The sequence below is a fragment of the Garra rufa genome, chromosome 7, assembly GCF_049309525.1.
Source record: "Garra rufa chromosome 7, GarRuf1.0, whole genome shotgun sequence".
Lineage (NCBI taxonomy): Eukaryota > Metazoa > Chordata > Actinopteri > Cypriniformes > Cyprinidae > Garra > Garra rufa.
The window spans coordinates 7,176,688-7,192,897 of record NC_133367.1 but is presented as its reverse complement, the minus strand read 5'-3'; the positions used below and the strand labels follow the sequence as shown (position 1 = coordinate 7,192,897).

General features: G+C 36.2%; 1 protein-coding gene across 1 annotated transcript; it reads right to left on the bottom strand.

Moving 5' to 3' along the window:
* Positions 1–2,494: 2,494 nt before the first annotated feature.
* nckipsd (NCK interacting protein with SH3 domain) lies at positions 2,495–16,189 on the bottom strand. Its single transcript, XM_073843816.1, has 13 exons — positions 15,764–16,189; positions 15,093–15,205; positions 13,222–13,423; positions 13,076–13,151; positions 12,438–12,991; positions 12,190–12,360; positions 10,840–10,926; positions 8,060–8,198; positions 7,914–7,994; positions 7,709–7,837; positions 7,513–7,605; positions 7,192–7,364; positions 2,495–2,964 (listed from the first exon to the last, which is right to left on the bottom strand). The coding sequence occupies exons 1-13, from the start codon at positions 15,932–15,934 to the stop codon at positions 2,752–2,754; spliced, it is 2,202 nt and encodes a 733-aa protein (XP_073699917.1). The 5' UTR covers positions 15,935–16,189; the 3' UTR covers positions 2,495–2,751.
* Positions 16,190–16,210: the final 21 nt, after the last annotated feature.

Sequence of the window (16,210 nt, the reverse complement as noted above, 5' to 3'; positions counted from 1 at the left end):
GTAGGCTACACGGATTTCCAAGTAACGAATATTTGTAATTATTACACTTAAACGAAATACTTTCTGCTGTGCCGCTGTCTTCAGTGAGTGTTGGAGTGGTTTTGAATGGATTCGAATGGAGACTGCAGTGTCTGAGCCGCTGCGCGCCCCCTGCTGACAGAAAGATCACGTGACTCATCGAAGAAACGGCGGGTAGCCTTGAGAAAGGTAAAGTCTAGAAAGTGCGTCGCTTTAAACTGTCCGGATGGCAACTCACGTCACGACGGACAACTGAGCCTGTTTTGTCTAAAACACTTGAAATATCATTCATCATCCGTTTCTGTCACTAAATAAAACTCAAAACTAGAATACAAAAACAAACTAGATAGTAAAGTTCGACAAACTTTAGGTTGGCTTGAAAAAGCCTAGCCAGAAAGTTTTAGGTAGTTGTAAAAGCCTGAAGTTTGAAGGTTTTCAGTTTGAACTAGTTTGAAGTTTTGAAGGCAATACAGTTTATCTGGAAAACAGATAAAAAGACAGATAGACAGATGTGTAGATAGATAAGTAAATAGGTAGATAACACATATTAGATTAGAAATGTTAGATGTAGATGTAGTTACTATCTGGTTGCTATGTGGTTGCTAGGGTAACCCAGGTGGTTGTTAGGGTGTTACTATGCATTTGCTAGGGTGCCTGGGGTGGTTGCTAAGGTGTTGCTAGTGTAGCAGGGATATGTTGCAGAGGGACAATTGCTACACTAGGCTACCTAGAGTCGTTGCCTACCTAGGGTGTTGCTATGCAGTTTCTAGGGGTAACCCAGGCAGTTGCTATGGTGTTACTATACTGTGTCTATGGCAGTCATTCCCAAAGGCGCTCAAGTGGGTCGTGGGAGATTTTGTATGGGTCGCCAAAGTCGAGCACTATTTGTCAGTGTGCTATACTCTTGATTAAAATTTAAATGTGTAGTTCACCCATTAGCCGCATGAGGGAGCTCGTCGTTTTCATCATCTGCTTTTTTTGCCCCAAAGTATCTTACTTGAGTAAATGTGGTCACAGTGGGTGCATAAAAAAGTTCTCATAAAATATTGTTTTTGATGTAAGTTAATGTTCATATTATTCTGGTAGATGTGCAAAGCATTGAATGTTATATGAAAGGCATGCATTGATTCTGTCTGGTTTTATTGATGATAGGAAGAAAAACAAATGATTAACCGCCCTATTTTGCACTTTGTCTCATTAAGTATAAATTGTGTACACTGTAATGATGATGAGAATATGAAAACAATGAGATGCCTTGTCAACTCTTCTTTTCACCTCTGCATTTGACTTATTGTCAACAACAGGTAAATAAAAATGTGCCTTGTCAAATATCTGTTTCTCTTTTAAATAGTTAAGTGGAAGCTTAACTGACCTTAAAAATGGTCATACATATTTTGTTAATGCATGAATTCTCTTCGTCATATAAGAACTATATGGGCCTCATGTTTATTGGGTCACAAGGATTTATCGACTTTAAAATGTGGGTCCCCAGAAAAAAAGTTTGGGAAACACTGGTCTATGGTACCTGAGGTGGTTGTTAAAGTGTTGCTATTGCTAGGGTAACCCAGGGGGTTGCTAGGGTATTAATATGTGGTTGCCCAGGGTGGTTGCTAGGCTACCTAAAATGGTTGCCTACCTAGGGTGTTGCTATGCAGTTGCTAGGGTAACCCAGGTGGTTTGCTAGGGTGTTACTACATGGTTGCTATGGTACCTGGGGTGGTTGCTAAGGTGTTGCTATGCAGTTGTTGGGGTATTCAGGGTGGTTACTAGGGTTTTACTAGCATGTTGTTAGCATGATTAGCAAGTCACTAGCCTGTTTCTTGCATGATTAGCATTTTGTTAGCATGATTTGCAAGGTACTAGCATGATTAGCATGTTACTAGGATGTTAACATGTTACTAACATGTTGGTAGTATGTTTCTAACATGATTAGCACGTTGCTAGCATGATTTAGATAGTTTTGTCAGTGTGAGTTTGAATAGTGTTGATCATTTGAACATTCCCTCAATGTAAGTCTATGGGATTATTCCCAGTTTTAATCGTAATTTTTAGGAAAACCGTTAGTCCGATCATCAAACTCTAGGAGATAGATGTTGAAATAAGAAGAATAATAAGCTTATCTAACATGTGTAAGTTGGTAATTATGTCTTTTTAACCTCATAATTACTTTTTTCTAAGTCAAAAAGACATGAATTCATGTTTCTCAGTTCTGCCTATTTCCATTAGAACACTGAGTAAATATCTTGCAATTGTAAATTAATATCTAGCAATTCTGAGGAATAAGTCAGAATTGTGAGATTGGAAATTGCTATTACCTTTTAATTATTATTTTAATTCAAAATTAAAGTCAAAATTGTGAGATGTGAATTCAGAATTGCAAGAAAAAGCAGAATTCGGTTTATGTTTGCAGTCTCAAAGAAAGTCTGAAATACACAAGATAAAAAGTCAAAGTAAACAAGAGAAACCCACACAGAGCCTTGTTTTAGGTGCATTAGGATGGCAGCTTTTTATTAGTCTTTCAATGTTAAGAAAATATATCATTAGCGTTTCCCTTCTGAACAAAAACCTAAGAGGAAAAATAGATCATTTGTCATCAGACGTGATCCGAGACACACCAGACGCCGCAGTAATACTGTGAACTCATGTTCCAGGATTGGAGTTACAGGTCAGGGGTCAGGGGTTAAAGTTGAGGTTAGCGGAGCGGGATCTAGCGGCGGAGGTGATGAAGCTCGTTCAGTCTGTGGAGATGTGAGGGAACTCCTTGTAGATCTGCTGCACGATGAGTTTGTCCATCTGTCTGCTGGAGCCCTGATCCGCTCCGTCCTCCTCTTCCTCTCCCAGGATCCTCTGCAGCGCCGCCTGTAGGTCGGGGAGCCGGTGCCGGTGCTCCAGATAGTCGGTGGAGCGCATGATGGAGTGCATCAGAGACAGATACTCCATCCGCATCTGAGGACACACACGACACGCTAACACCACATCAACACCCATATAGACATCATCACAGTTAGCACTGGAATCATCTCTTATCTTATAGTTACTGAAGTTAAGGCTATAGTTACATTTATAGTTACTGTAGTTAAAATTACTAGTTATTATAGTTATAGTTATGTTACAGTTACTATAGTTATGGTTAAAATTACTGAAGTTATGGTTATAGTTACTATGGGTTATAGTTATTTTAGTTTTGTTTCAGTTACTATAGTTATAGTTACTACAGTTATAGTTACAGTTACTATAGTTAATATAGTTATGTTAGTTACTATATTTATGTTACAGTTATAGTTATGGTTTCAGTTACTGTAGTTATAGTTACTACAGTTTCAATAGTTATAGTTACAGTTACTATAGTTATTTTAGTTATGGCTAAAGTTATTTTAGTTATTGCTATAGTTACTATGGGTTATAGTTACTGTAGCTATGGTTTCAGTTACTATAGTTATTATAGTTATGTTAGTTACTATATTTATGGTTACGGTTATAGTTACAGTTATAGTTATGGTAATAATTACTATGGTTATGGTTATAGTTACTACAGTTATAGTTACAGTTACTATAGTTATATTAGTTACTATATTTATGATTACAGTTATAGTTACAGTTATAGTTATGGTTATAATTACTATGGTTATGGTTATAGTTACTACAGTTATAGTTACAGTTATTATAGTTATATTAGTTACTATATTTATGGTTACGGTTATAGTTATGGTTGAAGTTATGCTGTAGTGACTAAAGTTATGGTTATAGATATGGTTATAGTTACTATAGTTATGGTTATAGTTACAGTTTCTATAGTTATTATAGTTATGCTAGTTACTATATTTATGGTTACAGTTATAGTTATAGTTACTACAGTTATAGTTACAGTTTCTATAGTTATTATAGTTATGGTAATAATTACTATAGTTATGGTTATGTTACTACAGTTATAGTTACAGTTTCTATAGTTATTATAGTTATGGTAATAATTACTATAGTTATGGTTATAGTTACTACAGTTATAGTTACAGTTTCTATAGTTATTATAGTTATGCTAGTTACTATATTTATGGTTACAGTTATAGTTATAGTTACTACAGTTATAGTTACAGTTTCTATAGTTATTATAGTTATGGTAATAATTACTATAGTTATGGTTATAGTTACTACAGTTATAGTTACAGTTACTATAGTTATTATAGTTATGGTAATAATTACTATAGTTATGGTTATAGTTACTACAGTTATAGTTACAGTTACTATAGTTATTATAGTTATGGTAATAATTACTATAGTTATGGTTATAGTTACTACAGTTATAGTTACAGTTTCTATAGTTATTATAGTTATGGTAATAATTACTATAGTTATGGTTATGTTACTACAGTTATAGTTACAGTTTCTATAGTTATTATAGTTATGGTAATAATTACTATAGTTATGGTTATAGTTACTACAGTTATAGTTACAGTTACTATAGTTATTATAGTTATGGTAATAATTACTATAGTTATGGTTATAGTTACTACAGTTATAGTTACAGTTACTATAGTTATTATAGTTATGGTAATAATTACTATAGTTATGGTTATAGTTACTACAGTTATAGTTACAGTTTCTATAGTTATTATAGTTATGGTAATAATTACTATAGTTATGGTTATGTTACTACAGTTATAGTTACAGTTTCTATAGTTATTATAGTTATGGTAATAATTACTATAGTTATGGTTATAGTTACTACAGTTATAGTTACAGTTACTATAGTTATTATAGTTATGGTAATAATTACTATAGTTATGGTTATAGTTACTACAGTTATAGTTACAGTTTCTATAGTTATAGTTATGCTAGTTACTATATTTATGGTTACAGTTATAGTTATGGTTATAGTTACTATAGTTATGGTTATGTTACTACAGTTATAGTTACAGTTACTATAGTTATTATAGTTATGGTAATAATTACTATAGTTATGGTTATGTTACTACAGTTATAGTTACAGTTTCTATAGTTATTATAGTTATGGTAATAATTACTATAGTTATGGTTATAGTTACTACAGTTATAGTTACAGTTTCTATAGTTATTATAGTTATGGTAATAATTACTATAGTTATGGTTATAGTTACTACAGTTATAGTTACAGTTACTATAGTTATTATAGTTATGGTAATAATTACTATAGTTATGGTTATAGTTACTACAGTTATAGTTACAGTTTCTATAGTTATTATAGTTATGGTAATAATTACTATAGTTATGGTAATAATTACTATAGTTATGGTTATAGTTACTACAGTTATAGTTACAGTTTCTATAGTTATTATAGTTATGGTAATAATTACTATAGTTATGGTTATAGTTACTACAGTTATAGTTACAGTTACTATAGTTATTATAGTTATGGTAATAATTACTATAGTTATGGTTATAGTTACTACAGTTATAGTTACAGTTTCTATAGTTATTATAGTTATGGTAATAATTACTATAGTTATGGTAATAATTACTATAGTTATGGTTATAGTTACTACAGTTATAGTTACAGTTTCTATAGTTATTATAGTTATGGTAATAATTACTATAGTTATGGTTATAGTTACTACAGTTATAGTTACAGTTACTATAGTTATTATAGTTATGGTAATAATTACTATAGTTATGGTTATAGTTACTACAGTTATAGTTACAGTTACTATAGTTATTATAGTTATGGTAATAATTACTATAGTTATGGTTATAGTTACTACAGTTATAGTTACAGTTACTATAGTTATTATAGTTATGGTAATAATTACTATAGTTATGGTTATAGTTACTACAGTTATAGTTACAGTTTCTATAGTTATAGTTATGCTAGTTACTATATTTATGGTTACAGTTATAGTTATGGTTATAGTTACTATAGTTATGGTTATGTTACTACAGTTATAGTTACAGTTACTATAGTTATTATAGTTATGGTAATAATTACTATAGTTATGGTTATGTTACTACAGTTATAGTTACAGTTTCTATAGTTATTATAGTTATGGTAATAATTACTATAGTTATGGTTATAGTTACTACAGTTATAGTTACAGTTTCTATAGTTATTATAGTTATGGTAATAATTACTATAGTTATGGTTATAGTTACTACAGTTATAGTTACAGTTACTATAGTTATTATAGTTATGGTAATAATTACTATAGTTATGGTTATAGTTACTACAGTTATAGTTACAGTTTCTATAGTTATTATAGTTATGCTAGTTGCTATATTTATGGTTACAGTTATAGTTATAGTTACTACAGTTATAGTTACAGTTACTATAGTTATTATAGTTATGGTAATAATTACTATAGTTATGGTTATAGTTACTACAGTTATAGTTACAGTTTCTATAGTTATTATAGTTATGGTAATAATTACTATAGTTATGGTTATAGTTACTACAGTTATAGTTACAGTTACTATAGTTATTATAGTTATGGTAATAATTACTATAGTTATGGTTATAGTTACTACAGTTATAGTTACAGTTTCTATAGTTATTATAGTTATGGTAATAATTACTATAGTTATGGTAATAATTACTATAGTTATGGTTATAGTTACTACAGTTATAGTTACAGTTTCTATAGTTATTATAGTTATGGTAATAATTACTATAGTTATGGTTATAGTTACTACAGTTATAGTTACAGTTACTATAGTTATTATAGTTATGGTAATAATTACTATAGTTATGGTTATAGTTACTACAGTTATAGTTACAGTTTCTATAGTTATTATAGTTATGGTAATAATTACTATAGTTATGGTTATAGTTACTACAGTTATAGTTACAGTTTCTATAGTTATTATAGTTATGCTAGTTACTATATTTATGGTTACAGTTATAGTTATAGTTACTACAGTTATAGTTACAGTTACTATAGTTATTATAGTTATGGTAATAATTACTATAGTTATGGTTATAGTTACTACAGTTATAGTTACAGTTACTATAGTTATTATAGTTATGCTAGTTACTATATTTATGGTTACAGTTATAGTTATGGTAAAAATTACTATGGTTATGGTTATAGTTACTACAGCTAAACCAGCAGTAGGCTCTAACTAGGTACACTAGATTCACCAAGAGGTGTGTTGAGGCACGTTGTAGTTAAGCTCTGTGTGTGTGTCAGTGTGTGAAGCGCATCTCACTCTTTCTCCAGGCGACAGGTCTGAGATCTGCCTCACTGCGATGTCGATCATCACCATCAGGTCAGACTGGTAGAAGATATCGGCCGTATCTCGACTGGCGAACACATCCTGCAGGAACTTGAGCACTGAGTGCGGCGCAGGAGGAGCGTGATCGAACACACACACCGGATCCTCTACAAACACACACAGCGTCAGAGCGTCACTGCAGCTCTACTCTGAGATATAAGTGTGTATAAGTGTGAGTGTGAGTGTGTGTGTGTGTGTGTGTGTGTAAGTGTGTGTATAAGTGTGTGTGTATGAGTGTGTGTGTGTGTGTGTCACCTCCTCTGTTGAGCAGCAGCACGAGTTTCTCAGTCAGATTCTTCACATTGTGTCTCTTGTTCAGCGCCTGCATCACCATGTTACTCTCCGGGACTGAAGAGGGCAGCAAACACAACAAATCAATCATAATAAAGAATGAATATCACCTTGATTGCAGTTTGGTGTGTGTTTTGGGTCAGATGTGTGTGGGTCATACTATTGAGATGGAGGTTGAAGGCCAGCAGCAGGTGGATGAAGAGGTCCGGCAGCTGCTCTGTGGGGTCAGAGGGCAAACCGTCCTCAATCACGTCCAGCAGGAACTGCAGGAAAGCGGCGTTCAGGTGCTCTGAGACAGACAGAAGGACAGGTCACACTCCCGTCAGCGGCGTCTGAGCGTCTGTCGCTGTGAGCGTCTCTCTTACCGTAGTGATGCAGCGGGATCTGCTCGCCCATGGAGAAGATCATGGCCATCAGCAGCGCGCTGTAGCACATCTTCTCATGCTCTGCACACAAACACACATCAGAGGAGGCTCAGACACCAGGAGCACACAGGAGGAGCGCGTCTCACCGTGAGTGTCCGTCTGCAGCTCTCTGGACAGCTCCATGGTCAGCACAGAGTTGAGGAGAGTGGAGATGAGCGCCGCGTCCAGACCACACATCGCCCCGAACACCTTCAGCAGCAGCAGACGCAGAGACACGCGATGCTCCTGAACGTCCACACCGGAATCACTCATTACTCACAATACACTAGTGACCAGAACTATAAATACAACTAGACCACAGTTGGGCTTGAGAAAGTCTAGCTCAAAAGTTTAAAGCAGCTGTAAAAGTTTTGAACTTTATATAGATAGATTAGATGATTAGCATGTTGCTAGCATGATTAGAATGGAGTTAACATGATTCGAACATTTTTCTAACATGTTTCCAGCATGATTAGCAAGTTACTTGCATGTCATTAACAAGCTGTTAGCATGTTGCTAGCATGATTAACAAGTTCCTAGCACATTACTAACATGTTTCTATCATTATTAGCAAGTTGCTAACTTATATCTAGGCTGACTAGCAAGTTGCTAGCATGTTTTTAACATGTTTCTAGACTGATTTACAAGTTGCTAGCATGTTTCTAAAATGATTAACAAGTTGCTAGCATGTTTTTAACACGTTTCTAGACTGATTTACAAGTTGCTAGCATGTTTCTAAAATGATTAACAAGTTGCTAGCATGTTTCTAGCATGATTAGCATGTTTCTAAAATGATTAACAAGTTGCTAGCATGTTTTTAACATTATTAGCAAACTGTTAACATATTGCTAGCATGTTTTAACATGATTAACAAGTTCCTAGCATGTTTCTAACAAGTTGCTAGCATGTTTTTAACATTATTAGCAAACTGTTAACATATTGCTAGCATGTTTTTAACATGATTAACAAGTTCCTAGCATGTTTCTAACAAGTTGCTAGCACATTACTAGCATGTTTCTATCATTAGCATTATTAGTTGCTAACATATTTCTAGGCTTACTAGCAAGTGGCTTACATATTTCTAACATGTTTCTAGACTGACTAACAACTTGCTAGCATGTTTCTAGCATAATTAGCAAACTGTTAACATGTTGCTAGCATGATTAGCAAGTTCCTAGCATGTTTCTAACAAGTTGCACGCACATCACTAACATGTTTCTATCATTATTAGCAATTTGCTAACTTATTTCTAGGCTGACTAGCAAGTTGCTAGCATGTTTTTAACATGTTTCTAGGCTGACTAGTATGTTTCTAACATGATTAACAAGTTGCTAGCATGTTTCCAGCATGGTTAGCAAGCTGTTAGTACGTTGTTAACATGTTATTAGTCATTCTTGAGAGGTGGGACAAAACAGGGTGCAAAATTGAAAAAATTAAAACTTTGTACTCAGACAAAGGAAACTACATTTATGTATCTTATATGTACTAAGCTACTGAGCTATGCTTTGATACAACCTCCCAACTTTTCTCTTTTTTTAAAAAAAATGTGTTTTTTAACTTGGAATGTGTAACATAATTTCAACTTTATCTTTAACAGCTTTCTAGATGTTTTTAACATTTCAAAACACATTCTCATGTTAGTAGACAGATTACACTTTCACATGTAACCAACAATTCCACAACAAATATAAAATATCATAATGAAATATCATCAAAATATTCATCTGACGGAGGTGACAGAACTGACGGAGTTGACCAAAACCTGAATTTGTAGTCATTTTAACTATACAAATACATTGAATCAATTAATTACTGTATTAAAACAACCACAACAAACAGTGAGTATGTTATAGTTTATAAAGCTTCTATTCAAGAGTCACATTTAAGTATTTTGATATATTATTGGAACACAAAATCTTAGAGTGGTGACATCTGACGGTGTTGACAAATTTGCCATTTCTTTCACAAAACAAATGGAGTTCATGTAGTAGACATTTTGTTTTTTTTCTGTTGATGCTAGAGGCTAATGGAACCTGCTTCAGGAGAATAAAATGGTTTAAAGATTTCAAATAATTTTCTCAGAAATTGGATGTTTGGTGTTGACATATCATAGTTGTGACACACGAAATATTAACATTAGAATTAAAATATTCTAAAACTATAACACTTAGCAGAGCCTGTGTGACATTGATGTACTCTGCAGAAGAGGACTGTGGCAAGGGGGTCCTTTTAGAGTGATAGCCCCTGATATTCCCTGATTTTATTACATTTTAAGTAATGTCTGACGGTGTTGACAAAAAGTGAGGACACACCTTCGAAACCTTATTAAACACACATGTCTGACTGAAAAACAACCTTGCTTTAATATGAGATATTATTAAGTGTTGCCTTTGATAAAACAAGGTCTTTTTCATCATTAAATTTTTTTTTAATCCATTTTATAGCATATGAATGAATAAACCCTTCTCTGTGGACACACAGTTTTAGATGTAGTGAGAAGACAATAAGTGTCATAGATTTCACATAATAATGAGCAAATGAAATTGAAGGGGATAATTGTGTTAAATACATTCTATTATTAATCCCCATAGCATTTACAATTGAAAATATGTTTTATTTTTAAAACTAATAGCAGTTATAATTGGTGGACATGTTTTGTCCCATGTCTCAAGAATGACTGATTAGCATGACTATAATTATAGTGATGGTTATCATTATAGTTAACATATGAACTATAATCACGCGAGCAACTGTTAATAACAATTATGGCTATATTTATCGTTAAGAGTTCTGATTCTATTATGGCTATAGATATGGTAACAGTTGTGATTCTTGAAGTTAACGATCCTCAGTTTCCTGTCATGATGACGTCACCAGAGCGACTCACCATCTGGTAATACGACACCAGCGACAGAACCGCCTCGTAATCGTTCACGCGACACATCTTCTTGCACACCTCAGGATCCGCATCAGTCTGAAACAAACACACTCTCGATTATATGAACATGACACTGAGAATATGGAAATATGTCTCATCACCTATTCACACCTATTTTATGAATTTATGCAACTGCACTTGTACGATTTTGTGCATTTTCTGTGAGGGGTAGGTTTAGGGGCGGGGTTAAGGTGGTCACTGGTACACATTCCTACCAGTTTGCCATTGATGAATTGCCGAGAGATAGGGGCGGGGTTAGAGGCTGTCATTCAAATGAACTCTTATGAACTTGCCACCTCGTAAAATATGTACAATGTTTCAAAAAGTACTAACTTGCCACCTTGTAAAATACGTTTGATGTTTTACACTTTCATACTTTTTGTACGAATTTGCTATTTCATGAAATATGTACAAAGTTTCACAAAAAATAGAAATTCGTACGAATTAGCCACCTCGTAAAATACGTATGAATTGCCGAGAGATAAGGGTAAGGTCAGGGGTTGTCATTCGTATGAATTCCTAAGAATTTGCCACTTTGTAAAATACGTACGATGTTTTACAAAAAGTATAAATTAGTAGAATTAACCACAGCATAAAATACGTACAATGTATAAAAAATAAATAAATAAAAAGTACAAGTTTCACAATTAGCCACCTGATAAAATATGTACAAATTGCCGAGAGATAGGGGCGGGGTCAGGGGCTGTCATTCATACGAATTCCTACGAATTTGCCACCTCATGAAAATATGTTTCACAAAAAGTCTGAATTCATACGCATTTGCCATCTTGTAAAATATGTACAATCATGTTTCACAAAAAGAATTAGCCACCTCATAAAATATTTACGAATTGCCGAGAGATAGGGGCAGGGTCAAGGTACGAATTTGCCATCTTGTAAAATACGTACAATGTTAAACAAAAAGAACAAATACCTACAAATTTGCCATGTCGTAAAAAATGGACAAATTGCCGAGAGATAGGGGCGGGGTCAGGGGTCGTCATTTGTACGAATTCCTACGAATTTGCCACCTCGTGAAATACGTACGACATTTCACAAAATGTATGAATTCCTACGAATTTGCCATGTTAGAAAATACGTTTGATATTTCACAAAAAGTACAGATTTGTATGATTTAGCCACCTCGTAAAATATGTACGAATTGCCGATAGGGGCCGGGGGTCAGGGGTCGTCAATTGTACGAATTCCTACGAACTTGCCACAAAAAAATACAAATTCCTACTAATTTTCCACCTGATAAAATACGTCTGAATTGCGGAGAGATGAGGTCGGTCTCACCAGTATCTGCAGCAGCTCCTCCAGGTAACATGCGATGAGCGCGTGATCTTCGTACAGAGCCCAGCTGCGCTGCTGTGAGTCGTCGCGGTGCCGCGCCAGATCGCTAAAGATCACCTGCAGCCGCTGCTCGTCGTGACACACCTGTCCCAGCGGCAGAGCCCCGCCCAGATCCTAACCACACAAACCAAAGCAGCGCTTCAGCACCTGAGCCAACCACAGAACACCTGGACTAGCCCTCCGCGACTCACCTTGCTCTCCACCAGCGACAGCAGCACCTGCTCCATGTCCGCCGCCGTCCTCGGTAACGCGCTCTGCAGGTGTCCCACCACCAGACCCACCGCCACCCGCGACAGATCGTGACTCAGCCCCGTGTTCTTACGCACCAGCTCGATCAGCTCCGCTCCGATCGTCATGGGGACGGCTGAGAGAGAAGCGGGAGGCGGGGCCAGCGGCCACTCCGTATCCGATTGGGGTTCGGCGGCAGGCTGTTGACCGATTGGCTGAGGCACCGGCCTCTTTTTAGAAGGGTCCGGAGAAGGCGCAGGAGGGGGCGGAGCCTGTGGACTCTTTTTCGGAGGCTCCTCCTGAGGGGATCGGTCAGGGAGAGGAGGGGGCGGAGCCTTGCCTCGTTTTGGCACTGGAGGCGGAGTGCTGCTGATGCTCGGAAGACTGACTGAGGAAACGCCCGAGTGGGAGGAGCCGGAGTCTAAGGAGGCGGAGCTCACAGACAGAGAGGGCCCAGTGGGCGGGACAGAGCTGGGGGCGGGGCTTGTGGAGGAGACTCTCAGTGGCACTTCAGGATCTGTAGAGAGAGAGAGAGAGACGTTTATTCAGTCGTGTGCGGCGTAGCACCAGCGTGTCGTCCGGTGTCGGTTTCCGCGCTCACCGTTGCGTCGTAACTCGCGATGTTTCTCCGGAGGAGGCGGAGTCACGGGTGCGGCTCGACGAGGCTGAGGAGGAACCTGCGGCAGAAACACAGGATCAGCACAAACACACAGGTGAGCGTCGTCAGGCTAGGAGCGTCTGCTGTACCTGATAGAGACCAGGAACACTAACGGGACGCTCCGACATGGGCTCGCCGCTCTGGCAGCTGTAGGCTCGGCTCAAACCGTTGGCCGGCTGCGGAGTGCGGCTCAGAGACACCTCGCTGGAGGACGATGGGATCTTCTGCTTGGGTCCGGATGGAGTCGGGCTTCTGCGGGTCAGCGTCTCCTTCCTGTGGTGGATCAACTTCCTGTGGACAGTATATTTCCGACCGTAAATATATCAAAACTTAATTTCTGATTAGTAATATCATGGCTAAGGACTTCATTTGGACAACTTTAAAGGCGATTTTCTCAATATTTAGATTTTTTTCCACCCTCAGGTTTCAGATTTTCAAATATTGAAATACATCAATGGAAATTCAGCTTTCAGATGATGTATTAATCTTAATTTCCAAAAATGGACTCTTATGACTGGTTTTGTGGTCCAGGGTCACATAAAACAAATGTAACACAAAAATATTAGCAATATAAGAAAACAACTGTATATAATATCATATTTATATAAAATGTATAATTACCATTTATTATTTATCAATATTCATTTAAGAAAAAAACTTAACTTAACAAAAACTTAAATGTGACATTAAAACTGAAATAATATAAATACTAAAACATTAAAACAAATATATAAATAAAATATAAGCATTACATATTACACATATAGTAATATTATAAACTATACAAACGCAACAACATAAGACAGAAATTTTACAAGAAATAAAATAGAAATATAAATGATATACAATATAATATAAAATATCTTTAATTGACGCTCTAACTCTAGCACTCTCTATTCTAATTCTATTCTTAAAAAAATAAAACTAGACCCTTCAAGACATGCACTCTATTTATTTAACACCTGCTTGTTTTCTTTAAAACAAAAACTAACTTTAGCTTCTTTGCATTCTATTTAAGTTTTCTTTTATTATATAATTAGCATAAAATGCATCTAACCTTAGCTTACTCTATTCTTTTTCTATTCTATCGGTTTTCTATTTATTGTATAATTAACAAAAATAAATAAATAAATATATATATATACACACAATGCCTTGCGAAATGATTCATACCCCTTCGTTTTTTTTTCACATTTTTTTGTTTTGCAGCATTATGTTAAACTACTTTACATGACTTTTTGTCCCACATCAATCTACACTCCCTACTCCATAATGGCAAAGCAAAAGACAGGTTATTAACAATTGTGCAAATTTATTAGAAATAAAAAACTGAAAAGATCCGTTGCACAAGTATTCATACCCTTTTCTGGGACACTGTAAATGTATCTCAGGAGCATTCATATTGCTTCTAGATGTTCCTACACTTGGAGTGGAGTTAAACTGTGGCAGATTCATTTGAATGAGTCTGATTTAGAAAGACACACACCTCTCAGAAAAGGTCTAACAGCTGAAAATGCAGATCAGAGCAAAAACCAAGATAACTGCCTGTAGAGCTCAGTGACAGACTTGCGTTAAGGCGATGATCTAGATCAGACCCAAAAACACTTGAGGCTGTAAAGGTGCTTCAACTATGGACTGAGTTAAGGGGATGAATACTTATGCAATGTAGTTTCTTCAGTGTTTTATTTTTAATAAATGTGTAAAATTTGCAAATCTGGTTTGTGCTTTGTCATTATTATGGTGTATGGAGTGTAAACTGATGTGGGGAAAAACTCATTTAAAGCAGTTTAACATAATGCTGCAACAAAACAAAACGTGACAAAAAAAATGAAGGGGTGTGAATACTTTTGCAAGGCACTGTATATTAATAATTAATAAAATAAAACATGTAACACATTACAAATAATAATCTAATAATACATGAAAACACAAATATAATGAAGTGTAAGTGTGGACTCACTGCAGGATGTCTCTCTGCTCCAGGTTGTATTTGCCTCCGTTGGTCATGGCCACATTGTGAATGGCTTCAATCGCTCGATCAACCGACTGCAGAACCTCATCCTGCTCTGGAGCCTGATCACAGACCATCATCATCATCATCACCATCATCACCATCATCATCATCATCACCATCATCATCATCATCATCATCATCACCATCATCATCATCAGGATAAACCAGCGGATCAACAGAGGGCATCAGATCAAACATTAATCCTGTGACAGTGATTGTCTGACTGCAGCTGTGAGGTGTTTGTGTGTGATATATGTGTGTGTGTCCTCTTCTCCATATGTGTGTAAATATAGCGTAGACGAGTGAAGACGCAGTCCTGGGGTAAAATGAGCCTCTACAAACACAACACCCTGCACAATATGCAGAAAAAACGCCCCACACCAGACACGACTGAACTACTTCTGAAAAACACAGTCACTTTGCATCTTAGAGTTAAATACTGACAAACCAAACACATACATCTGAATTATATATATGATCTATATACTAAAAAAGAATAAAACGTATGTTATATGATGATATGCAAACTTATATTAACATATAATAATAGATAAAATAGTAAAAATATAATTGTACATCATATAACTGATGCATATGCGTCTTTGTGTCCGTCTCACCGGTATTTTCTCGATATATGAGGCGGGGATGTATCCCGTCTCTCCGGAGCTGCAGCGCGTCGCGAGCCACCAGTGCGCGCTACTGCGCTCGAGGATGAGGAAAGACTCTCCCGCGGGGAAGCGCAGCGCGTTCCGCTCCGCAGAGCTGAAGGCGAACAGAGAGCGATACATCGCCGAACCGCCGAATGCACCGCACTGACGCGTTAATGGCGCATTTAGAGGAGCGACAGGCACAACAGAACCGTAAACACGACACCGGCCGCGCGCACGGGCAGGCAGTCACGCGCCCTCCAGGAAGAATAATCGAGCTGCTGCAGCTGATTCACAGGATTATTATAGGAGATGCTCGTCGAGTTTGAATAAAAATGAGTGTGAAAGAATACTGACATGAAATATCACACATTTAGTCAATAGCGGGTACAATCGTTAACACATACAGGTATGACA